A 25,000-nucleotide genomic window follows, 5' to 3' on the forward strand; every position below is an offset into this window, starting at 1 on the left:
AAACAGCTGATGTTGTTGTGGAGGTGTGACCTCCCTGCCAATAATGACAGGTTGGTCACACCTCCTGCTGTTAGAGTTGTCCTCTTAGGATGGTGGTCCAGGTGTGTGAGAGCATGTATGCCCCCTCATCCCTGTTCATGGTACTTGGGCTACGCTTTCTGATCTCCATAGACTCCTTAATCCAGCGGTGGTATCTGTTGTTCTCTTGCTGTATGACTTTTGCCTTGTCCCAGTCCATGATGTGATTTTCTCTCCTACAGTGGTCAGTTATTGCTGATTTGAGGTTCTCCTGTGTGGCTCTCTCCTTTATTGCTCTTGTATGTCTTTGTTCTGTTTCCCTTTCACACTCTTTTTTATGCTCATTTTTTCTTATGTTGAATGTCCTCCCTATCTCCCCAATATATGACTTGTTGCATGACCGGCACAGAATCTCATATATGACATTGCATTTGTTATGTTGGTCTATTTTACCCTTGGGGTTCCGTGCCGGTCATGCAACAAGTCATATATTGAACATGAGTAACTGCTACTTTCATACATGCATGAGCAGGGCCAGATTAAGATGGCCTGAGGCCCCTAGGCTGCATGTCCCTGTGAGGCCCCCTGGAAGGGAAATTTTGTGACAAATGTACATGGACAGTGTCATGATTACGAGCTAGGAATTAAGGATAAGATGTCTACCAACTAAACTCAACACGACAGATGATTTTTTTCAATATTACATCTTGTCACAATTCTGCAATTTTTCACGTTTGGACGATCAGGTCCCCCTTGGCAGGTTGGGACCCCTAGGCTACAGTCATATCTAGCCTGTGCAGCACTGCAGCCCTGTACATAGCCATGGGGAAGACATTTTACTCTCCAGTCTGCCTCAGACGTTTTTGGGGTCAAGTCATTTCATCAGTTCTACAGAACACATGGTAGTCCAGACTATCCAAAATCCACAGATAGGCTGTTTAGAATCTTTTTCTTTCCTACATGCATGCAGTAGTCGCTCCAGTGGTTGGTTTGCCGTTTAATTAATTTGCATCAGTAAAACCCATTTGTAACATGTCTATGTATTGCGATAACTGACCTGCTGATATTTCAACCATTGATGTATTGTTACACTATCCATTTCTGGTCTGCTAGTTCCGTTAGCCTGCCCATAGCCCTTCTGAATCATTTAGCACTCGCAACCACTACTTAAATAGCTGTAATAGCTGTTGCCCTTGTAACCATGGACAATAAGGTGGATGCTCCCTGCACAGCAGTCGGTATCATCACCGATAACACTCTTTGTGTTGGTATGATGGCTCGATTCTTCCTGTGAAAGGCATGTCAATGGAACTTAACCCAGACCCTGTGTGCACATTGCAATCAGGGGTCTGGTTTTCTAGACTTACTCTTCTTGTTGGAATGGTAATAGTCCCAGGGCCTCCTGTCCAGAGTCATCCGTGCCCCAACTTAACAAGTGAGGTACCATTGAAATTTCACTGCTGTGGAATGTAATCAGGACATCCATATTGGAGCTGGGCCCGCCTCTAAAGCACTGTACAGTCATGTTCAGAGGGCCCATTGTGGGTTTCTGCTGAGGGCTATGCCCTGCTATTGTCCCTTGTCTTTATTGAATGAAGACTCAGGTTCAATCTCGTCGGAGTGGCAGACAGATGGCTTTGGCCTGGCACTGTCCGTTCGACTCGTGAGGCCATAAGCTTTTATTTCCTCCCTAATCCATTCCAGCACCATGATCTGAGCGAGTCTGCATCGAACTGGCTGCTGGCCTAACTTTTAAATTTGGTTTGGGTCCCTCAAATCAATCTGGCCTCTTTAGAGAGGAAAGGAGTGGGGTTTGGAGGGGGGGTGTGGGGTTGAGATGAAGCTGGGAGGGGAGGGTGGTGGACAGGACTGGAGGAAGCGTTCGAAATCCCACTGGACCGTGAGAGACAATGGCCACGTTTGGATTCCTTTCAGTCTTCATCACGCTCTTGTGTTGTTGTTGGGACGACAGGTGGAGGAGAGGGAATTAGCTGCGATGCTCGCCTCGACTCATATTGACAGTCTGTCTGGTGGCTCCGCAACGCTCGCTCAATGAGATGTGACTGGCATTCTCTCAGGTGGCTTTGTGCCGTTTTGTTTATGTTTGTTTTGTTTACTCAGGCAAGTGAGATGCTCATTATTATTTTCAGGATGTGCTGAATAAAATCTGTATTATGGGAGAAAAAAACATTTGCCGTTCTGTTCCTCTGGCCTCCTGGTGGGACCGTTTCGGATAGTTGGCCTTAACTTAACCTTGCACAAACAAACAAACTCCAAACATGAGAGTTGGTCTGTTGCCCTTGTGACCCTTGCTGAGTTTTTTTTTCTTCCTTTAAGTTGACTTCACGATACACAGTACGCCCAACTACAGTAGAGCTTGACCACTGCAGATGTATGGAGGAGTCGGTATGGGAGCAAAGCTCTCCAATTTCATGCTTCTCAAGCCATCAGATGGAGAGGCGCCACACGGGCGTGGTATTTACGAGCACCATAAAGCATGCTGTGCTGTGATCCCCTGGATAGTGGAGGGAGGACTGGACTGGACTGTCCCGTGGCTAGAGGCAGGCAGCACAGGCACCAGACGCTTTTTGCACACAGAGTGTGACTGATGGCAGTCCCTTCTGGTGTGAGAGGGTGATGCTGGAACTTTACTTCATGACCAGGCTGTCCATCCACACTGCCCTAACTCTCTCTCTCTTTTTTGCTCTCTCTCTCTCTCTCTCTCTCTCTCTCTCTCTCTCTCTCTCTCTCTCTCTCTCTCTCTCTCTCTCTCTCTCTCACACACACACACACGCACGCGCGCACGCACGCACGCACGCACGCACGCACGCACGCACGCACGCACACACACACACACACACACACACACACACACACACACACACACACACACACACACACACACACACACACACGCACAGACACACACACACACACTCTGTCGGTCAGTCTGGTTTATAGGAATGGACCCCCAGTCCTGTGCTCAAAACTTTTTAAGTGTGCTGCTGAAGTTTTCCGGTGCACATACTGTAGTATCTCAGTTTTGGGCTGATGAATGCGTAACTCCATCGCTCCCTCATCCTGATCTTCCCTCATCCATCTGAATGCCGTTCTGGCTGTTTCCCCGGCCAGCAGCCAGCCTGCCCGTGTTGTTACATTACAACTCATGCTTCCCTGCACTATCTCCTCTCTGAACAAATGCCCTATAGATAGCTGTCAAGGGCAGTGTGCGTGCATTAGGGGTGGTACGGTTCACAAAATTCACGGTTCGGTTCATATCGCGGTGTCAAGGTCACGGTTTTCGGTTCTCTACGGTTCTTTTTTTTTAGTTCATGATAAATGGTGCACTGGCCAATAGAATCGGACTTATCACTAAATATCCTACATATGGTTTGTATAGGCTTATAATGTGAAATTGGCGTGATTTTAATTGTGTCATCCTCTGATTTGGTCTTATACTCTAATGTTTTAATCAGAGAGACTGGAGAAGATGCTCCTAGAATCTCTGTTTTACATATTTTTCTGGGCAGTACATGAATTGCGGTTTGCGATGGATTGCACGGTTCGGTTCGGTATGTGTGTGAATTGTACGGTTTCGGTTTTCGGTGCGGTTTGTGCCATCCCTAGCGTGTGCGTGTGCGTGTGCGTGTGTGTGTGCGTGTGTGTGTGCGTGTGTGTGTGCGTGTGTGTGTGTGTGTGTGTGTGTGTGTGTGTGTGTGTGTGTGTGTGTGTGTGTGTGTGTGCGCATGCGTGTGTGTTTGTGCGCATGAGTGTGGGGGCCCATCTCTGTCTTGAACGTCTCAAAGCTCATCCTCTGACTGAGCAGCTCAATGTGATATTTATTATGCATGAGTGAAATAACTGCATCGAGCCATTTTACAGACATTAATTTGGTTCGTGAGATCCTCTCTGGGTGACAGAGGAAGCTAATAGGGCCAAAAATAACTCCTTGTAATGGTTTTTACTCCTGGGCTCGGTCTTACCGAAATACGTTTCCCCATAATGAAGTGGCTTTCTTTTAGCGATAATTTGTTTGACCCAACGTAATGTAATTGAACACGATATCCAGGTTGAATGAACGTATTTGTCAGGCCTGAGTAGGGTTTGTGTAGGAGGGGAGAGAGGGGTGTGGTGGTCCAGATACCATCAATGTAGTACAAATACACTTGGAAACATTCATCTGGATAAATGACAACATGCGAAGGGGCCTAATCAGACAGAGCTGTATGGCAGTATGACTGAAATTAGATCAGCACAGTACAGTGTCACTGCCTCTAGTGGCACTACCCCCGCAGTGCATTCACATACTACTGCACAGCATCAGTTACTCTAAATACTTATACACAGTATTATAAATAAGTATCGTAAATGAACATGTTTGCAACAGCTAATGGGAATCCCTTAACCCATTTTAGCCTGGAGACACATATACGCTGTTTTCAGATTATTGAGATTGGAGTTTTGTGTTTTCTTAAAATGATGGGTATGTTTGAGCTGAATGAACACATTCTAATTCAAAATGAGGGTCATAACTTTTAAATGCAACTTATTTGATGTTTGTATGTGCTTCGGAGGCTATATAGGATTTAATGGGCAGAGGGCACCCTTTCCCGGGGCTTAGGCTAAAATCGTTTGAAAGTGTAATTTCCGCAGAAACTGGAAACAACTTACAGTTGTAACAACAAAACGATTTACAGACATATACAAAGTAATATGCCCTTTGTGGAGGAGCTGTTTATGACCGTGTGAAGAAACCACCATCCCAGCAAAGCAGGCTATAAAAGAAAACGAGAAAACGGATGAAGAACCAACTACTAAACAAGCGAGCGTAATGTTCAACATGCAACGTTGAAATATGGTGCACTGTAAAACAAACGAACAGCCTACAGTCCAAAGAAAATAACCTTACATTAGAAGTATGGGGCAGCAGTGATTTGGGTCTGCAGGATTTGGGTCTGCAGGATCCTTTGCCAAGTGCATTACTTTCTTTTTTTCCTTACCTTGCCTGTTTTGTTGTTTATTTTTTCTTCAAATGATGTGCAGGCCACATGAATTGACTGTCTTGACAGATGTCAACCGATTGACCTTTGTCACTCTCAGATTTAAATGTTCTCTCACATTGGCTAACAACTTTTGTCTGACGTTAAGACCATGGGTTGTTTGAGCATTTCAGAGGAAGATTGTTGTTTGTTAATGTGGTCTTCAATATGGTTTGGTTGAAAAGAAAAGCACTGTGTGAAATGCTAATACGTCACTGCTGATGATTTTGAGTGTGTGTGTGTGTGTGTGTGTGTGTGTGTGTGTGTGTGTGTGTGTGTGTGTGTGTGTGTGTGTGTGTGTGTGTGTGTGCGTGTGTGTGTGCGTGTGTGTGTGCGTGTGCGCGCGTGTGCGCGCGTGCGTGCGGCCGTGCGTGTGTATGTGCGGCCGTGCGCGTATGTGTGCGCGCGCCTTCGCGCGCGTGTGCATTTGTTTGCCTTTCAAGGAAAGTGCTTTCGTACCCCCATGTCAGTCGAGTCAAGTGCACCATGACCCCATCTTGGGAGATGGCAGTAGTTGTTGAGACAGCAGCAAAACACCATACCAGCATTTGTAATGCATTTAGCGGCACAGTTTGTGCAACACTGTATTTCTTTTAGCTTTGCTGAGCTTCTGGGCAGCAGTCGGACTGAAACACAATACAATGCTCAATACAGTACCGGGTTGCAAAACTTAGTAGCCATGACTGCAAGAATGTATGCTGTATTGCCGTTTGTAAACATAAATGTATAATTTGTGTTCTAAAGTATACTTTATTAGAAGTGAACTTGCCTCGCATATTCTGTGTTTTGTCAGGTTGAGGGTTACTGTACAGTTTTCAATTGATGTTTACCACTTTCGTTCCAATACCTCTTTATTCCGCATCACTACAACTATGCCAATGACAGTGCTTTACACAGTACAATATATAACAGCCTTTCAAAAACATGTATCAGTACATTTCATACTGTATGTTAGACAGGTACGCAATGTCTTGGGATATGTGTAACCTGAGTTTGCATAGTTAATCTATTCGGCCTTCATCGCATATAGAACAGATGAATAGAGCCAGTTCCTGGCAGTGATGTGAATAAAAGTCTGGTGTTTAATTCCATTTATGGTCTCAGTATGGTGACTCAGAAAGCACAGCACGACTGTGTGACTGAGAGTCTATTATGCAAGGTACATCTGGGTAAACAGAAATGCACACGTTTGAATAGATGCTGAATAGGAGTGTGGGGTCTCTGGTTACATATCAGGGTGGGAGGGTTAGACTGCAGATAAAATTGGCCGCTGTGATTGGCTGCTGGGCCAGTGATGCAACAGGGTGAATCCCAAGCTTTCCTACGTGACATTTTATGAATGAGCTCCTCGTAGGATATGCCCTACCTACACAGATATCTGTGATGCACTGCAGTCACCCACTCGCATTACTTTGGGCTTTCCGGAATATGAGCTGTCATGGACAGTACACCGTGATGTACCTTATTTAAATAGTAATACGCTTTTTTCTTAATACAGTTAAGGACATGGATGATCCATGCTGTTGCTATGCCCTGGTTTATGCCACAGGCTACTCACACATGCATGATGTCAGACATGTGCAGAATATTAACATGCAAAAGTTGATTATCTGCATGACAAACACCAGTTGAGACCAGCCACACCCCCCCCCCGTCTCTCTCTCTTTCCCTCTCTTCCTCTCTTCGTCTCTCTCTCTCTCTCTCTCTCTCTCTCTCTCTCTCTCTCTCTCTCTCTCTCTCTCTCTCTCTCTCTCTCTGTCTCTCTCTGTCTCTCTCTCTCCTCCCTTTCTCTTTTCACTCATCCATCCTTCTCCTTACTCCTTCTCTCCCCTTCCTCTCCCTCTTCTTCTCCCCAGGCAGCTAGTTAATCAAATCAGATGGCATGCTGCTTCTGTGCATCCTGCCGAGATGCCTGGGAAAAACTCCATTTTCGCTTGCCTGCCACCTCTTGCGTCAGAGGGGAGTGCGTGGCATGATAAAAACCTGCCAAGCCTGCAATCAGGGACACTCCACCACTCTGTGTGTGTGTGTGTGCATGCGGGCGTGCGTGTGCGTGTGAGTGAGTCAGAGAGTGAAAGTGTGTTGACATTCTGGGCCATAGTGGTGCGAAGGTTAAACACTGGGATTATTTTTTGAGCTGTCATCTCCTAGAATGTAGGACCAAGAGGTTTGAAAGTGTGTGTGTGTCTGTGTGTGTGTGTGTGTGTGCGTGTGCATGCACGTGGGCATTCGTGTGTGTGTGTGTGTGTGTGCGTGTGCGTGTGCGTGTGTGTGTGTGTGTGTGAGCATGTGTGTGTGTGTGTGAGAGAGAGAGCGCGTGTGCACACTCATTAATCGGTTGGCGGATGGCTGGTGTGGTTCAAGGGCCATATATGAGATGGCCTTCAGCCTGATGGAGGGGGGCTTTAATGCGCTGCGGCAAATGGCCTGCCTCTTTGACTGATGCCGTGACCACAGCCAGGGTTATACTACTACTACCAGCACAACACAGTCAGGAAAGACTGCCCTCTACTGGTGATTGGTGGTGAACATAATCAGGGTTGCACCACTATTACAGCACAGTACTGACATCTAGAGAGTGAGGAAAGACTGCCATCTGCTGGTGGTTTGTTGTAAACACAGCACTGCCATCCACACAGCCCACATTTTCCCAGCACTTTTCCCAAACATAGAGCAAAAATAGGATACCTAGGCAATGTGCTATATTTATGTCCTCACCACTTTGAAAGCCAAACCTACCCCATCGCAGCCATCTACTGGTGATTTAGCAGTGGTGCTCCTAGATGAAATATTACATTGCCTTGGGTGTTGAAAGGTATACACTCTGTGTGCAGGTTTGAAGATGTATGTTTTTCTGGAAGCTTAGTTTTTCTTTTGTGTGATTTCCCCCCATTTGCTTCACTGTATTTTGAGTTTGAATACCTTTCACTACTCACTGAGGGTCTTGAGATCACTCGATCCTGCCGTTTCCTCATATTCCTCATTTCTCTCTGCAGATTTGCTACTCTTAGCCTACCTTATAAAATGTACTCTCAATGGTATTTTATTATTGTTACTGATTAGACTATTGTTACTGTTACGCACATCGAATGACTGTGAAGTAGGCTATGAACATGTTGTCCTAAACAGTCATATGCAAAGAAGGTATACAAAGAAGCTGAGGACGGAACACGTATGCAACAAAGGTTCAAATGTCCTTAAGTCATGACTGTTATTGCATACTGGGATGTTTATACACAAATTAAATGCTGGAAAGACAAGGCTATTGTATAGCTATAGTATGTGCTGTGCTCCAACATATAGTACCAGTGCCTCAACACATTATAAAAAAAATATCCGGTTACTTAAAGCTAAATAATAAAAATGTTCTTTACACAAATGTAATTGTGAAAGTTGCAACTAACAATGCTGCTTTTGTGAGTTTAAGAGTCTGAAATATGTTATCAATTATAGCACTGGCTCCACCATGTTAGCGTGGCAATTTCTCAAGGCTAACAAGTCTGATGTTGCATGAACACATGATGAGCTAACATGACTGATTCTTAGAGTGTGGGAGTGTGCCTAATCACAGTGCAGCAGTGCTGGCTGCAATATGTTTGCGTGACACTTTCTCTACAAAGTAAATATGGTAGTGTTAAACCAACACTTCAGGAATTAGTTTTTGCACTGCTCTAGTTGTCCCTTATCTCTAAAAACTAACACTGCATTTAATCTTTCAGTCTCTCAATTTTTTTGAAGCCCCTTGACCTCATCATAATCCTGCCACCCCCCTCCTTTCCGACATCATCATAATCCTGCGAATGCCCCTTCAGTATTAAAAAATGAAATCGACTAAAGATGATTCATACAAAGATGAACGCCCCACCCCCAGCTATCTCCTTCTCAACAGCCCCCTAGCAGTGATGCGCGGGTCGACGAAAAAACAAGACACACCCGACCGCTTTTTTCCCTAGTCCGCCCGCTTGCCCTGCCCGCAAGAAATATTCATGAAAAAATATTGACCCGGCCCGCTTCCCGACCCGCCTTTGAAAGTAGTAGCCGTGCGTCTTTATGAACACGCGTCATTGGCAAAGCACAATCACGTCAATAAAGGTCTTAAAAAAGGAATTTGCGTCAAGAACAAGACAGCTGTGCATTTCAACAGGACATGTTGGATTTTTGAACCCAGGCCATGCAATGAGGACTGCCGACTGTCACCTGTTTATTTCGGTAACATCGTCGTTTGGATACATGGAGAAAATTAATCTGTAGGTTGGTGAGCAGACGGAGCCAGCCGTCAAGTGGATTGCCTCGTAGTCATGGTACGACACAGGAAATGAAAACAAACTCTGTAAGCAACCCATGAGCGCGAAACCATTACAATTGTATAAGAAAATATGTAGGCTATATCCATCACTGCACTGTTTAGAGAGCACCCTCTGTGTTCTTCAAAATGCACTCAATGGTTGCACCTGCTGCACCAGTTGCGCGCAGAAGATATTCGGCCGACGCAGGAGCCTCATTAAGTCTCCTGCAGAGCGCGTGGCACCATCGTAGGTATTCAGCCATATAAACTTTGATCTATTTCGCAAAAAATGTCCCTGTCTGCTAAAGTAAACTATAGCCTATTGGCTAGCCTATAGCCTACTTTAAAATTCGGCATCATTTCAAAGGTCCTGACCGACCGCACCCGACCCGAATTTCATTAAAAATAATATTTCATAACCCGTGCCTGCGGTCGACCGCAGTTAATTGCAAGCGCCCGCTGCTTTCGGGTCAGCCCGCGCATCACTGCCACCTAGGGCTTGTTAACGCCCCGTTGGGGTCTCTGTACAGCCCCCATTAAGAAACACTACTGTAGAGACTTCACAAAGACCTGCAGCCGCACAGAGCCAGAGTGTATGATATGATGGCAGCCCCAGCCACAGAAATGAGCGGCTGTCACACGCCTGCTGTGACTGAGCCACTCCAGATGGAAACTCAGCTGTCAGCTGACTCCTGGAAGACACTTTACTGACTGAACTCCTCCACTGTGTCATTTAAGGCTCTAAAAGCTGTCGTTGATGCATGGTTAGACGTACCTGTAGACGTGTGCTTGACAGGTACGGAAAATTAACTCTGGGTAGTGTGCGATTGCATTGCCATTGCACTGCCAGTCTGAGGAGAGATGCTGATGATGTGCAAAATGCCACTTTACTGGCATTAAGCGCTCACAATTTTCGCTCAAGTCGTACAATTTATTTCAGTCTGGTTATGGTCATTGCATCATGTTTTTCACACCATAAGCCCAGATGTTTAGTATTGTTTTGGATAGCCATAACAACCCACACTTTTGGCTTCTTTGTTTGGGGAAGAGTTGTTATACACATATCCCATCATGCCTATGGTAAAATAGTAAAAATGGACATACTTTGTACACTCTCTGTATCTGCATACTCCTCTGCATGTGTCTGCATGTGTCTATACAATTTGTATGCGTGCTTGGTTTTTTTTGTCCACCGAAGACATTTGGATTTGAGACCAAAAGATGAGTATGAAACAAAAGTTCAGATTGTCAGCACTTTGAAGCTGACAAAAGGAGGTAAATCAATCAGATAATTTGGACAAGCATTGGCAGAAGTAATTTGGAATGTCCTGGAAAAGAAAGGAGCTACTGAAGTACATTTACCAACAGATGCTGAATAGGTTAACCATGGGAAAACAACAACAGTTGACGACAGAAATATTGTGAGATCTGCAAAATCCCAAAACATCACTAGTAGAGGTTGCCCCTCCATGAGCCCGGGCCACAAAGAATGGGCCGCCTGCTCCTCCGCACTGGCCAATCACTGTCCTTTACATATGGTCACGTGACTACTGTGTGACTACTACATGTGGACAGCTTTGGGTGCCAGCAGACTTCTGCTTGTGCAACAGCATGGCTGAATCATAACGGGCAAGGTGCTCAGGGTCGTTTGAACTGCTGCTGAAAATTGGCAGGCCAAATCTCACTTTTTTTATTCAGTCATGATGTGAGCCACATCTTGCAAAAATGCATTAGTGTACTTAATTGAATCATGTCAAGGTCTTGCATGGTTTTACACATTGTTATAGTATCTTAATTGCACTTATTGACAAGTAGAATGTTGGATTGAATACCATGCTCATACCATTGGTTTGGATACCATGCACAAAACTTTGCAAGTACATTTGTTAGAATGTTTACGGCACAGATTTTTACACATTGTTACAGTATCTTATTTACACTTATTTGGCAAGTAGGTACAGTTTGCTGTATCCATTCTAACAAAATGTACATGTAAAGTTTTGTTTAGTTAGTTAGTTAGTTTAGTTTATTGGTTTATTTCATCAGGGACCATATGTGTTTGTGTTTTTTGGATCTATAGATTAACACAATTAGTGCAATAAGACATGGCCCATATTATACATTTTCTTTTTATGGCAAAGTTGTAATGTAGTACTTAAGACACTGATGCCATAGTAGCTTAGTTCTGCATGTTAGTTGAAGGATATGCCCACTATTTAGCACATTTAACACAGGGCATTTTCTGAGTTCTGTAATGCAATGGAGTGGCCCTCAATGTTTTGACCACTTGTAAACACTTGGTGAGTTGCACATTTCTTACATAGATATTTAGGATGGTTTTAAGAACAGAAATGGACATGCTCATAGACAGTCATTCTAAAAGGTTGAAACGAGATTCAGCCAAATAACGGAGACAGCAGCATACATCACAAAATTAGCAAGCACCGCTCTCCTGTGCTGTACAAGACAACTCAGAAAAGGAATTAATTAAATGTGCTGAATTGTGGTCTTTTCAACAACTATTGCTGTCAGTCCACTGGCAGAACGGGGTGCATTTGGAGGCCACACACAACTGTTTGTTATTGTCTTGATGTGAAACTGAAACTCAAGGTGATTCACCCTAGCTGTGAGTTTCTGAGCACTTCTCAGTATTGACATGTTCCTCTATTTCCAAGGTCTGTTGTAGGAGTATCTGTTTTGGGGGTTTGGAGCAAGTGTATGTGGTGCACTTGAATAACTGTAATCAATTCTCCTATGACCTTAGTGTCTGGATGTTTTGAGGAAAGCAAGGACAAATCTGACCACGTCTATCCATGAGCCAAGGACATATCTAAACATGGAGTTTCTTATTCAACAGAAGAAAAATAAACTAGGTCAACAGACGATATGTTACGTGTAAATACCCCGAAAGCTAACTGGTTTCCAGCCTACTGACTGGCTGACATAGTGGTGTATAGTCTCATGCAACAGGAGCGACAGGTGTTTTTGTATTTTGCACATTTCAGAAGACAGTAGTGTCCACAGGCGTGTAAATGACAATATTGTGTTTTGGAGTGTTTAAAAAAGTCAATTGCTCTCTAAATATGATTTGTGGTTCCAATAAAGTGTCCGATCAAGCTGTGCCACCCGCACTAATGAACATTTCATGGACATTTATTTTCAATGATCAATAAATATTGAAAGGCAGTGAAAACATTTCAGGCTGTTTACTCTGCAATTGTCTCTATTGTACCTGCAATCACGCTGCTACTGATAATGCTGATGTTAGATTACAATTTATAAGCAGAGTTGTATTGACTGTGTCTTAAATTGTCCATATAAGCCTGCAGGTTTAGTAAGCCGTCTCCTGAGACAATATATTCAGTAGGGTATTTAAAGTCTTACGAACTATTCCACAATATAATGAACACAGATTTTGAAGCATTTCCTCACCACACCATGAGAGCTAGTCAATCTCTCATAAGTTTGTGCCCACACACATCGTATCCAGTTTGCATTTCTGTGCTGTTTACTAACCCCTCTCCCTCTGCTCCCTCCCCTCTCTCTCCTCCTCAGGAACAAGTGACCCCTATGTGAAGTTCAAGTTAGGAGGGAAGGAGGTGTTTCGCAGCAAGACCATCCACAAGAACCTGAACCCCGTGTGGGAGGAGAAGCTCACTCTGCTGGTGGACACCCTGAGAGAGCCGCTCTATGTCAAGGTAAGCCACCCCCACCGGGGGGCAGTAGAGAGATGGACTTGTAGCTGGACTACTCCTCCAGCAGGGCTAGTTTGTTGTGGTTTTGTACAGTGGTACTCAGCTTGGATAATCATGGTAGTTTGATGCATTAGGTAGTTTGATGCAAGTAGGTTGGTATACTACGTACATAGTTATGGGCCTGCCTTACAAAGGCAAAGGGCAGTAAATATGCCAAGATTGAAACTGAGAAAAATGCCTGTGATTCTATGTTAAAAGCCTTTATAAGTTAACCACAAACACACAGCCTTCCCAGCAAATAATCTATTATTACAGTGTCTGCTTTAGTGGCCTCCGTGTTTGCATACTTTGGTCTACACTACTGAAATGCATGGTAAATATGAAGAGGACTTTTGAAACATTTCAAAATTTGAATGCAAATAATAAATCCCTGACGAAATCAAAGAATAATTCACAAATTAAAGTGTAATGGAATATTTAAAATGATCTTGTGATCTTGCGTGCGAATAATCTATAAGCAAACTGGTATCCAACTGACTGGCTGACTGACATAGTGGTGTATAGTCTCATGCACAGGAAGAGTTTCTTTATATTTTGTAAATTTCACAAGACAGCAGTGTCTTGTGTTTTTTGTCACATCATTATCGAATAGTAGATCTTTTATGTGTAGACCTAATTCTGCGGTGATACAGATACTGTACAACATTTTAATATAATTTGCCTTAAATAGACTATCACTATTGTAACCACACTGTGTGACTGCCTCATGTGTGTGTCTCTTCGTGTTCTGTGATTGTTAACTATTAGTCTTTAAGGCCAGAGTCTGCACTGTGTACTATTTTAATGGCCTTTAATGTGCTTTTTCTGCAGGTCTTCGATTATGACTTTGGCCTACAGGATGACTTCATGGGCTCTGCTTACTTCTATCTGGAGTCCCTTGAGCTTCAGAGGTGTCCACTTGCCCCCTCTCTGTGTGTCAAAAGTCAGACCGTTTGAAGGAACAGTCCACTGTGTTTCAACAATAAAGTGTGTTCTTCTCTTACCTGAGATGAGTTCCTCCCGACCTGCCTCGTCTTCGGACACGGCCCCAGTCAGCAACGCGTGCGATACAAACTCGTTAGCATTATTGTTGAAACACTGTGGACTCATTTGCCTCAAACTCAGAAAAAAACCCATCATCTTACTCTGTTGCCATCTAGTGTTTGATGTTGGTAATGTACTGAAGAAGCTTTTTATATTAGGCTTATCTTTGCAGTCAGTGGTAATGCCAAAGCACATGTTTATTGTGCTATGTAATTGTTGCAGATGAAATGAATGACCTAAATTAACAGTGCTTGTAGCTGAATAAGCTGTCGCTATCAGTCCTCTGCCAAACTGAGTGCTGTATGATCTGTTACTGTCTTCAACAATTTAACCCATTTCAACCTGATGCTTTGCATATGATGCTTGATCTTTGGCAATTTTTGACCTTTGGCAACCTTTGCATTCAGGCAGGGTCCTAGCATTTAAGTGCAACTTATTTAATGTTTTATGTGCTTTGGAGGCTGAGATATATAGGTTTTAATAGACAGAGGGCACCTTTTCCCAAAAGGGGCTTAGGCATTCAGCAGGCGTTTTTTTGCAGGTGCCTTAGGCTATAATGGGTTAAGTAATGTATTATACATACGCGGTCTGCAACAGTGTGAGTGTGATTCCTTAGATCCCTGGACGTGACCCTTGACCTTGAGGACCCCCACTACCCTGACCACGACCTGGGCACCCTGGACCTGTCCGTCACTGTGACCCCCAAGGAAGGGGACCTCCGAGACCCTGTAAGTGCCGTCCTTCTCTCGTCTGACTGCCCATGGCTCAATCACCGTTTTGTACGTACCGCAGTAGCAGATGTCAGGGTGATGCAACCATTACATTACATTACATTGCATTTGGCAGACGCTTTATAACCATTACATTACATTACATTGCATTTGGCAGACGCTTTATAACCAAAGCCACTTTCAAAAGAGGACATAATCAAGCCAACATCACAAGCAAATACAAAGCGCACAGGAGATATACAGAACAACAAGTGCAGTTGCAAAGAGGGGTTCGTTTTTTTTATATAGAGTAAATAACAAGTACACACACACACAAACACACACACACAAACTAAACTAAACTAAACATCATGTCAGGAGTCTGCCCTGGGGCAAGGCCAGCTCAAGCATTAGTCTAGTAGATAGTAAATAGTAGATTGCAACCATAGCTAATGGCACTGTGTGGATTTTTTTTCCTGGATTATCTAATATTACTGTATATACAAGCATATGCATTTGCTTGTACATTAATCCAATCACTAATTAATGTATGGGGATTAGCTGTGGTTGTACCATCTTACGTCTTCTACTAAAAAACAATAATTTGCCACCGCACATAAAGGAAAACAGCATGGAAATTGTCTTACTGTATGTGGCAGAGATTGTACTACTAAATAGCCTATGGCCCATTTCTTATTTTCCTCATATGCCATTGAAGCAATTGAATCACTTTCTCAGTATAGTACACTATGTATAGTGTTTGTACAGTATTTGTAATATCATGGATATTACGTGATGATGTGATGTGAATGAAAGTTAATAATCAGCTGGCTGTAAAATGGCCCTAACATCTCACAGACCATTAGTATTTGTTTTAATTTCAAAAGTTAATAGGTTCAACTAATTGTTGCCATTGCATGAATCTATTACAGGTTTAAGTGCTGGGTCTACTGTCTACTGTATTAAAACCAGGCGGTGATTAATAACATGTTTAGCTAATTTTTCCATCTAGACTTTTGTAAATTCCGCCCTCTGATTTCAAGGATGATTGCTCTTCGGTGGGCAGCCAGGATGTAAATGTGAATGTATTAATCTCAGATTTTATTTGTGTAAAGTAAATTGGAAGTTAGTTGTTATATCATGACGGTTTCTTAAGGATAACAGCACTACACTACAATGCACTACTAGCTATGATTGATGTAAATTCTTTTTGCAGATTAGCCCAACATGAGCAGATAGCAGGCTTTCCCCCAGCGCTTTCTTATCAAGGCGGCCGCCTTGACTAAACCCCACCCCCGCCTTGGCTACGTTCCCTAAAAAAAAAAAAAAAAAAAAAAAATGCGTCCGAGGGCAAAAAAAAAAAAAAAAAATTGTAAAAAAAAAAGTTGTAATGCATGTTCAAGCGCAGGCACTAGGACAACATCGGTTGGACTAAATTGTGACACCTAGTGGTCGGATTTATTACTACGCCATGTGTGTCCATCCTCGAGGCCATATTTTGAAACAATTTTAATTTTCAATTCAATGGTTCAGCGAGAGATTCCAGACGTTGCCATATCGTCGGTGGAATAACTGAGAAGGTAAGTTGTAATTCTTGGGTTGCAGTTACGTCAGAATGCCCCTTCACTGGAGCGTGCGAATTTGAAATGGTGGACAACCCTGGCTTGGAGCCATTGAAACCCATTCAAAAGTAAATTTTTTCGATGTTCGACAGAATATTTTTAAGACACACCATGGGTCTTGTTTAAAAGCTGAGAACCTCAGCTTTCCATACCTGAAAACGGTATTTTCCTAGCATCTACCAATCCGAAGGTAGCCTACTTTAAGTGCGGGGTTATTTTTCTAAAGATAGCTTTTGTTTCCTTGGAAACGGACGCGGTTTATGTGTTACTCACAATGATACAGTAACTCAGCTCATATGGTGGACAGGAAGCTCCTTGAGAACGTAAACATGGACATGAGCGACTACTGCAAGCGGTTGGACCCGGCATGTAGGGAGAGATACTTGGCGATTGTGAATTGAGGCATTTTGGAAGGGGAAAACACAGTGTTGACCACCGTTTAAGGTTCGCGGCGTAAATAGCACATCACGCAAACTGCGTCCGTTTCCAAGGAAACAAAACGCTGTCTTTAGAAAAGTAACCCTGGACTTAAAGTAGGCTACCTTCGGATTGGTAGATGCTAGGAAAATACCGTTTTCAGGTATGGAAAGCTGGGGTTCTCAGCTTTTAAACAAGACCCATGGTGTGTCTTAAGGTCTAATTAAAAATATTCTGTCGAACATCGAAAAAATGTACTTTTGAATGGGTTTCAATGGCTCTGTCGTGCCGAAAAGTGAGTGCCTGCCAGAACACGAGTGCCCTCATTGAAACCAATGACATTTTTTGAGAGAAAATTATACACATTTTTGCAGAATGAATTACATAATTTATGAACTAAAATATGCTTCTGAAACATTACTCGTCCTCCACTTAATATGAGCTATTTGAATGAAACTGTAACATTTGTTATGACAATTCTTCGATTCTTTTATGGAAATAATACTGAAATTGTAACCAGTTCTTTGTAATACTTCCAGAAGGAATGTAGATTCTTTATTGATAGGCTTGCCATCTTAAATTGTGTCGGATTTATCTGCAAAAATGGGTAACAAATGTCTGAAAAATTGGTCATTGGTTTCCATTGGTTTCAATGAGGGCACTCGTTTTCTGGCAGGCACTCACTTTTCGGCACGACAGCTCCAAGCGAGGGTTGTCCACCAGCAGTTGTAGATCGCCACCAGGGGCAGCACTATGACGTCAACTGCAACCCAAGAATTGCAGCTGCTCATCTAAACGCTGTATTTACACTGTTATTGTGAATTTTAATTATATTATATATATATAATTAAATAAAACCCCCGAAACAGTATTCGTGCCGTGCGTGACATCAAACCCCGCCAACACCTCCCCCCGCGTGACATCGCGAGTGGCGCCCCCCCTACCCCCCCCCCCATCCCAACCCACCCCCCACCCCCCCCCGCCACGCCGCCCCCCAGGGACAGACTCGAAGCCTCACCACCTTGACTAACCAATTTTCTGGGGGAAACACTGGATAGTGAATTCATTTAGCTCTGAATTCCTCTCAGACAATAGCGCAATATGTCGTCTGGGCTGTGGAGTTGAGTAGCTGGCCACGCTGCTTCTCAGATGCCGGGATGTAGCCACTCGTATGGCACGTTGTACTAAAGCCAAGATGCATTGGCTGTAGGAGCGCACAAGTTTTACAGTGTTCATTTAACACTCATTTAGTCTCTTCTAGCTGGTCCTACTTTCTAAGTGTTGACGTAAGGCTCATGATTTACTGCGCACAACACTGAAGAAGTAAACAAGTTTTGCAGAAAACTCAGTTCAATTCTCCCCCAGCTTTTGTAGTTCTCCTATCCTTCATTAGAAATAGATGCTGAAATACATAGTTTTGAGAGTAGAGTTTTGTTAACACTATAGCAAGTTGACTTCAACACTCTTCTAGTTGGCCTACTCTCTACTTTCAGTGTTGAATTAACGTATTGGCTGCAGAAGTACAACACTGAGGAAGTAAACAACTTGAATCGCCTCCCCTACTTCAGAAGTTCTCCTTCTCTCCTTGATTAGAAATAGATGTGTCTTCATTACCAGCGGACGCGGCTATTTCTGCTTTGTTCGGTTAATTGTAGCACATTATGTGGAACAGGCACTCATGTGGGACAGCGGGGAGTCTGTTTGATCTGATATCTCTGTTAACTCGGGTAGTAATAATCACCCAGCGCTGCTTTTATTCTGTAGTTGTAGGATGCGGAGCAAAGCGAAGTCGAACTCTTTGCAACTCCTCCAAGGCCCCCCATGCTGAGCGGTGTGGGATGCTCTCACGTGGCCTGCCTGGGTTGGCACTGCTTCAGATATACTGTACAGTACTGGAGGTTTACAATACAGGCCACTCTTAGCACCCTCTGCTGGACATTCCTAACATTACAAGCCTGTGAAAATGTTTCTTCTTCCTGAAAAATAAGTTACAATAATTCTGTATGCATATACAGTATGTGCAACGCTAAGCTGTAATTATCTAAAATAAATGACATAATGTAGACAGTAAGGAGTTAACCAATCATGAGCCAAATAAGACAGTGGTCTTTCTCTTTGTTTCTCACTTGATTTCCCTACAATTTAGGCTTGGTATACAGTTAACTTGACGATAAAATTAATGAGAGGACACATTTTGCTGCTTTGCTGGGCCCATCATCCATGTCAGTCAGCAGATATGTATATATTTTATGGATGTGAAGTGGGCATATGCCAACCCTGAATGCCTAACTCCTAAATGGAATTTATCTTCGAGCTGCTTTATAAATCTGCTGACAACAGCCCAAATTGGGCCCAACAGCCCCAATGTACATCATGGGCGGTATAGGCATGTGCTGTGGTTCAGATACTGAAAATATTTGTTCTTTGACCTTGAATTTGGAACTCTCACTCTCTCTCTCTCTCTCTCTCTCTCTCTCTCTCTCTCTCTCTCTCTCTCTCTCTCTCTCTCTCTCTCTCTCTCTCTCTCTCTCTCTCTCTCAGAACCCCCTCTTTCTCATGGTGCATTTATATCTATGCTCATTATGTTCACATTGCACAATGTATATTGTGTGTGATTCTGTGAGAGTGTATCTGACTGAGTGTATGTGCCACTGCTGTTGGTGCTGGCTCTTGGCTGTTCGTTGGCCTTTTTTGCCCTCCCCCAATCATCGCAGCTCTCACAGGGAAGACGTCAGAGCTGGCTTTTTTTCCCTTTACACTGGCTTTGTCTCATTTTACAGACCATGCTTTTGAGACGGAGCTGGAAAAGGTCCAGTAAGGTAATCCACAGCATGTGTCTACTCTGTGTTCCCCTTTCTCCACCCTCTCTTAAAAAAATGCTGCCAAAAGCTGCATCCCATGAGCTTCCACTTGCTGCCTCTGCTGCAGTGCTCTCCTCCTCCTGCTCCTGCTCCTCTCCACTCCAGTCGGAAGCTCCCCTCAGTCTTCCACAGTCTTTGCCTTGTCTGTGTGTCGTCAGTTGCTCCTGACCAGTCCGCTCCAGCCAGCATCCTCTTCTGTTTGTTTTTTTCTTTTTTCATTTATTTTCTAATACGTGCTGCAATATACAAACTGCCAGAGCGGTGTGTCAGGTGATATGCCGCCCCCTGATGGCGATGGGGAGAATGGCATATTAAAAGGAAAGACTCCGGTGGAGACATTTATAATGTGTTAGCATCCCAGCTCAAGAATGCAGCCCCAAATAAAAAAAGAGGTTCAAAATCATCAACTTGCTAAAATAATTGCAATAAGTCATGTTTGGACAAGACTAACTTGACTTGCATAAATTCTGTCCTCACGATGCGTCATGGTAGAATGATTCACGTAAACCAGGGGTGTCAAACTTAAGGCCCTGGCTCTGACCCACCAGATGGTTCAATCCGGACCAAGACTCCAGAATTTCACAACTTCAAAAAAAACCTAAGAATGTCAAAATAAGAAGCCCATTACACAATTTGCTGCAGTTGTGAGATTTCAGGTTTTCAATACCTACTTGTGAACAACTGTCGATTTTGACGCCATTCACAGTCAATGCTCCTGATATACCCGATATCATCCACCTCAAGATGATTGACTACTAGCATTGCAATACCAATATGAAGCAGAAATGTGCGATATTTCACAGCTATGTTACTCTGGTCCGGCCCAATAGGCTGTGTATGTGGCCCATGTATTGAAATGAGTTTGACACCCTTAACATAAACTCTCAGTTTACATGGAGAACATGCAATTTATCATCCTCTGGAATATTTGAAAACTTTCAGACAGGCACCTTGAGGAAAGAATTTAGGAAGCAAAGTCGACCTCCGCAGAAACTGACCTATTGTTTGATCATTTTAGCAAGGTGACGAAATATTTGAAACAGGTCAACACCACAGGGCCAATAAATGATGCAGATCATTTTTGACTGACTGCAGTCTAGTCAATATAAAACACACATTTGGTACATGACGGTCACATGTGAGGTTTCTACCTCTTTATCTTCCAGTCATGAAAATGCTGTGGAGTATCATCTTTACAGATGAACACCCAAATGTCTGTCGAGACCATCCATGTATATTGCAGCTATTATGCCAGAAAATAAAAGCCCACTGTCATCTTTTCACCTGGTCTCGCTGCTCGAGGGTGAATTAATCCTCAGCCTTTTTGCTGTGGCAAGAAGACAAATGGACCAGCATCATTCCTTTTTTTTGTTCTCTCATCATTTTGTTTCACCTCAAGAGGGAGACGAAAATGAGGCTTGATTAATGGTTATGATGGATATGTACTTTTGGGAACAGATCCATTTTGGACAAGGAGTTTGGACCTAAAAGAGTATCCTCTCTCTTTTCTCTCTCAAGCTTCTCCTTGTCTCCCGTTTCTTATTACTCTTCAAGCTGAATATTGACATTTGGTTATCAGTTGTTTCTTTTGAACGTTTGTTATTGCCCCATTTGTTGATTTTCAGTTGATTATATTTGTTAATAGTGTTTTTTCAGTTTTCAGTTTATTCATCTTTGTCAACCATTGGAACTTGTGGCATGCTAGTCCTTCTGGTTGTACTGGTATGAGTTCTGCTGGACAATGCATGTACTGTACTGTAGGTGTTGTGCATAATTGTTTCGTGGCTTAGCAGTGGAGTTGTCTTTGTGCAGGGCAGATCTACTCAGACATCATGCTGGAAGTTTTGGAATGTCAGTAGAATGCAGGGAATTGCTCAACTTGTTTGGGAATAAATGTAGAAAGGACATTTTACAAACAAGCGTTTGTTCCATCCAGTTATGTTGCCCCACACATGAGGCTGTGTGTATGCGTGCCTGCGTGTCTGTTTTTGTGTTTGTGTTGGTGGGAATGTGCGTGTGTGTGTGTGCCTCAAACACCCTTGTGTCCGAAAACATCCCCTGTGTGATCCGACAAGTTTCAGGGCAGCGTGCTTCTTTAGTTGGCACTGCCGTGGCATCGCAGGGGTCAGGTCACACCCTGCTATGTTTCTGGGCCACAGTTTTATGCCACACTCCTTTTTCTGGCACAGTTTGGGCGACCCCCTGCGAACATGAAAGTGTGTGTCTTTATAGCGTGTGCGGTTGAAAGATGCCCGCTGCTACTGTGCTAGTGCCCACCTCCTCGCTCTGTGAGCCCAGCCTTTGATGCTCCTAACTGGGCCAGCGCAGTGTGGGAGTCAGGGTGGGAATAAAGTAAAGTTACTGTGCTGTAGAAGCTACTGTAACTCACACATAAATACACATTAATTGGTGCCAGTCCTGGGTGTCCCCCCCTCAGACCTCAATGTCTCTTTAAAGAAGAATAATTACTAGTTTAATGAAACTAGATTTGGTAAATAGTGAGCTCCATAGAAATGCGGTCATGCGGCCATGCCAACCCTGTGTGGAATTGTGTGGAGGACCTCCTGCTGTGTTTTAATTCCATTTAAAAACAAATAGAGGAAGCAACAACCTGGATCTCATAAAATGTTAAAGTTGGTAATGGTAGGATTATGGTAAATAGTCATTATGGCAAAGTAGTTTAAAACACTAAGGGCAATAGTGCACTAACTTTGGACAGATTTCAAACTTACCAGAAGTATACAAAGAGTTACCAATCTGCTTTCACATGTCAAGCATATCAAATGCATTTTACTGGTCTTTGGGCGAAGTGTAGCAGTACTGATACTGAAATAATTTGGTTGAAATGCGCTAGAACATCCTATTGCTTGGGACAGTATGGGTTTGAATTAGTTTATAGTTTTTTTGCTTTCATGGTCCAAAAGGTTTTACATATTGCATTCAGCACGTTCCCTTTACGATGTTATGGCTGAAATTAACCCAGCCCTCATCAACGTACTAATTGATGAGCTGATCTGAAGAACTGGAAGCAGTTGTACCAGTAAGCTCCTGTAGAAAAGAAGGCTTCATATTGTCTAGGATGAGATGAACTCAAAAGGCTCCTCTACCTCTCTGTCAACACTACGGTGGACATAACCACCACAGCTCTTCAACTCCGGTGGATATTAGCATGGAGTTCTCTCAGCTCTGGCGCTCTCAGTCAGGGCTGGTTGGGGCAAAAAAACAGACAAAAAAACGGCCCGGGCATTTTTGGGATAGACCAGTCTCTCACACAACATTGTCATCCCCTCACCCCCTGCTACACTAGAAGATGACAGTCCTCTCTCTATCTGTATGTTGAGGATGCATCAATTGCCAGCATCATCTAAATTGTGGGCTGGTTTCTGAGGGAAACATATCAACAAGTAAAAACAATAAAATCCCAAAAGCTTTGGCCCCTTAGGACTGTCAGCCCACCGGGAAAATGCCCAAGAATGATAACCAGTCCAGTTCTGCGCTCGCTTGTAATCCTTTATAGGCCCTAGTTTTTGGCAGAGACCTCGCTCTCATTGGCCACGTCCGGATCCAGAACCACCAGGCCTCGGCGTAATGAGCAATCTGTGGTGGTGAAACAAATGAGGAGCCCTTTCAATTAGCCCAGGCAGCCCTGCAGAAGAAGGAGCGGCGTCACGTGTACCGACCGGCTGCATTAGCATACTGTAGCTTCTGCGAGCTAGCTACCGAACTGCTGCTCCTCGTGTTGCTGCTGCTGCTGCTGCACGCGTCTTGGAGCGTGCCTTCTGTGTGTGTATGTGTGTGTGTGTGTGTGTGTGTGTGTGTGTGTGTGTGTGTGTGTGTGTGTGTGTGTGTGTGTATTTCTTGGCAAGTGTGTTTCACCCTATGTGTTTGTGTGTATGTTTGTGCATACGTATTTTGTCTATGTGTGTGTGTGTGTGTGTGTGTGTGTGTGTGTGTGTGTGTGTGTGTGTGTGTGTGTGTGTGTGTGTGTATGTATGTGTGCGTTTGCCTGCTCGCGCCACAGTCAGCCACTTAGCATTAATATCTGGAGAGAGCGAGAGACAGAATTAAGAGCCCTCGCCTCGAGATCAAAGCGTGCTTGTTTTGCGCGCAAAGGGTTCCTCAAAGTTTAATGAAATGCACACACACAACAAAAGCCGCCCTAATGAGTTTCCAAATCGAGCACGGGGAAACAAAGATATCTTATATAAATTTGTTTGTTTGACAAAATAACACAGATGTCTTACTTTGCCGCGGAAAAACCATGGCCGTGTCCTTCTGCATTGTTCTCGGAGACACGGGGCTTCAGTTTTTATACGAGACATGAATGCAACCCACACCGGCAGCCGCGATTAGATACAGTTGCATTCAAGTTCTATTTGTGGGGATGGATCCTCTTTGGCTGGCTGGCGGAAATGTACTTCCGTGACAATTATGCTTAGGGTCCCCTTTGAGGAGTGTCCAAACCAGGATTCGTCAGGATTGCAGTAATTCCTTGCAGTGATCTCGTTGCTGTGTTGTGTGTTGAGTGTGTGTGTGTGTGTGTGTGTGTGTGTGTGTATCTGTGCTCCTTGCTCCTCTTTTATGTCTCATTCTGTGTATGTTTGTCTTCGTTACGTCATTGTGCTGAGAGAAACCAGGACAATCTCCAACAGTGAAGCTCCCCAAAAACTAATAAAGCTGTGTGTGTGTGTGCTTGTGTGTGCGTGTGTGTGTGTGTGCTTGTGTGTGTGTGATTGTGTGTGTGTGTGTGTGTGTGTGTGTGTGTGTGTGTGTGTGTGTGTGCGTGTGTGTGTGTGTGCGTGCCTCTGTGCCTGTGTGCCTGTGTTTGTGTGTATGTGTGTGTACCTCTGTATGTATGTGGTGACATGGAGATGCATGTTTTATGCATATTTGTGTGTGTGCGTGCGTGCATGTGTGTGTGTGTGTGCATGTGTGCGAATGCACATGATTGTGTGTGACTGTGTGCATGCCTGGGCCTGTGTGTATCCCTATTTCACATCTCCCAGCATCAGCAAAGCCTGCGTCTGTCCGACGTGCACCGGAAGGCTCAGCTGTGGAGAGGCATCGTGAGCATCAGCCTGATCGAGGCCCGCGGCCTGCAGCCCATGGACAGCAACGGCTACAGTGACCCCTACGTCAAGTTCAGGATGGGCCACCAGAAGTACAAGAGCAAGGTCAGATATGGCGACCTCAGCCCTACCTCACCTCTTACGCAGAGCCAATGTTATAACTTCACTGTCACCAAATTTCTAATGCCTAAGCCTTAATCT

At 43.9% G+C, this 25,000-nt stretch overlaps 1 protein-coding gene across 6 annotated transcripts in view; it reads left to right on the forward strand.

The window, feature by feature from the left end:
• The window catches only part of LOC134437752 (multiple C2 and transmembrane domain-containing protein 1-like), a 232,122-nt gene that overhangs the window by 96,311 nt on the left and 110,811 nt on the right, over nucleotides 1-25,000 (forward strand). For 4 of the 6 annotated variants that reach the window (XM_063187276.1, XM_063187278.1, XM_063187280.1 and 1 more), the window contains exons 3-7: nucleotides 12,898-13,040; nucleotides 13,908-13,987; nucleotides 14,737-14,848; nucleotides 19,650-19,688; nucleotides 24,737-24,904. In XM_063187276.1, the coding sequence (XP_063043346.1) occupies nucleotides 12,898-13,040; nucleotides 13,908-13,987; nucleotides 14,737-14,848; nucleotides 19,650-19,688; nucleotides 24,737-24,904 (542 nt within the window). The remainder of the gene's footprint in view (nucleotides 1-12,897; nucleotides 13,041-13,907; nucleotides 13,988-14,736; nucleotides 14,849-19,649; nucleotides 19,689-24,736; nucleotides 24,905-25,000) is intronic. The other 2 variants (XM_063187277.1, XM_063187279.1) reach the window with 1 other exon arrangement.

Source organism: Engraulis encrasicolus, chromosome 21, assembly GCF_034702125.1.
Source record: "Engraulis encrasicolus isolate BLACKSEA-1 chromosome 21, IST_EnEncr_1.0, whole genome shotgun sequence".
NCBI classification, from domain to species: Eukaryota; Metazoa; Chordata; class Actinopteri; order Clupeiformes; family Engraulidae; genus Engraulis; species Engraulis encrasicolus.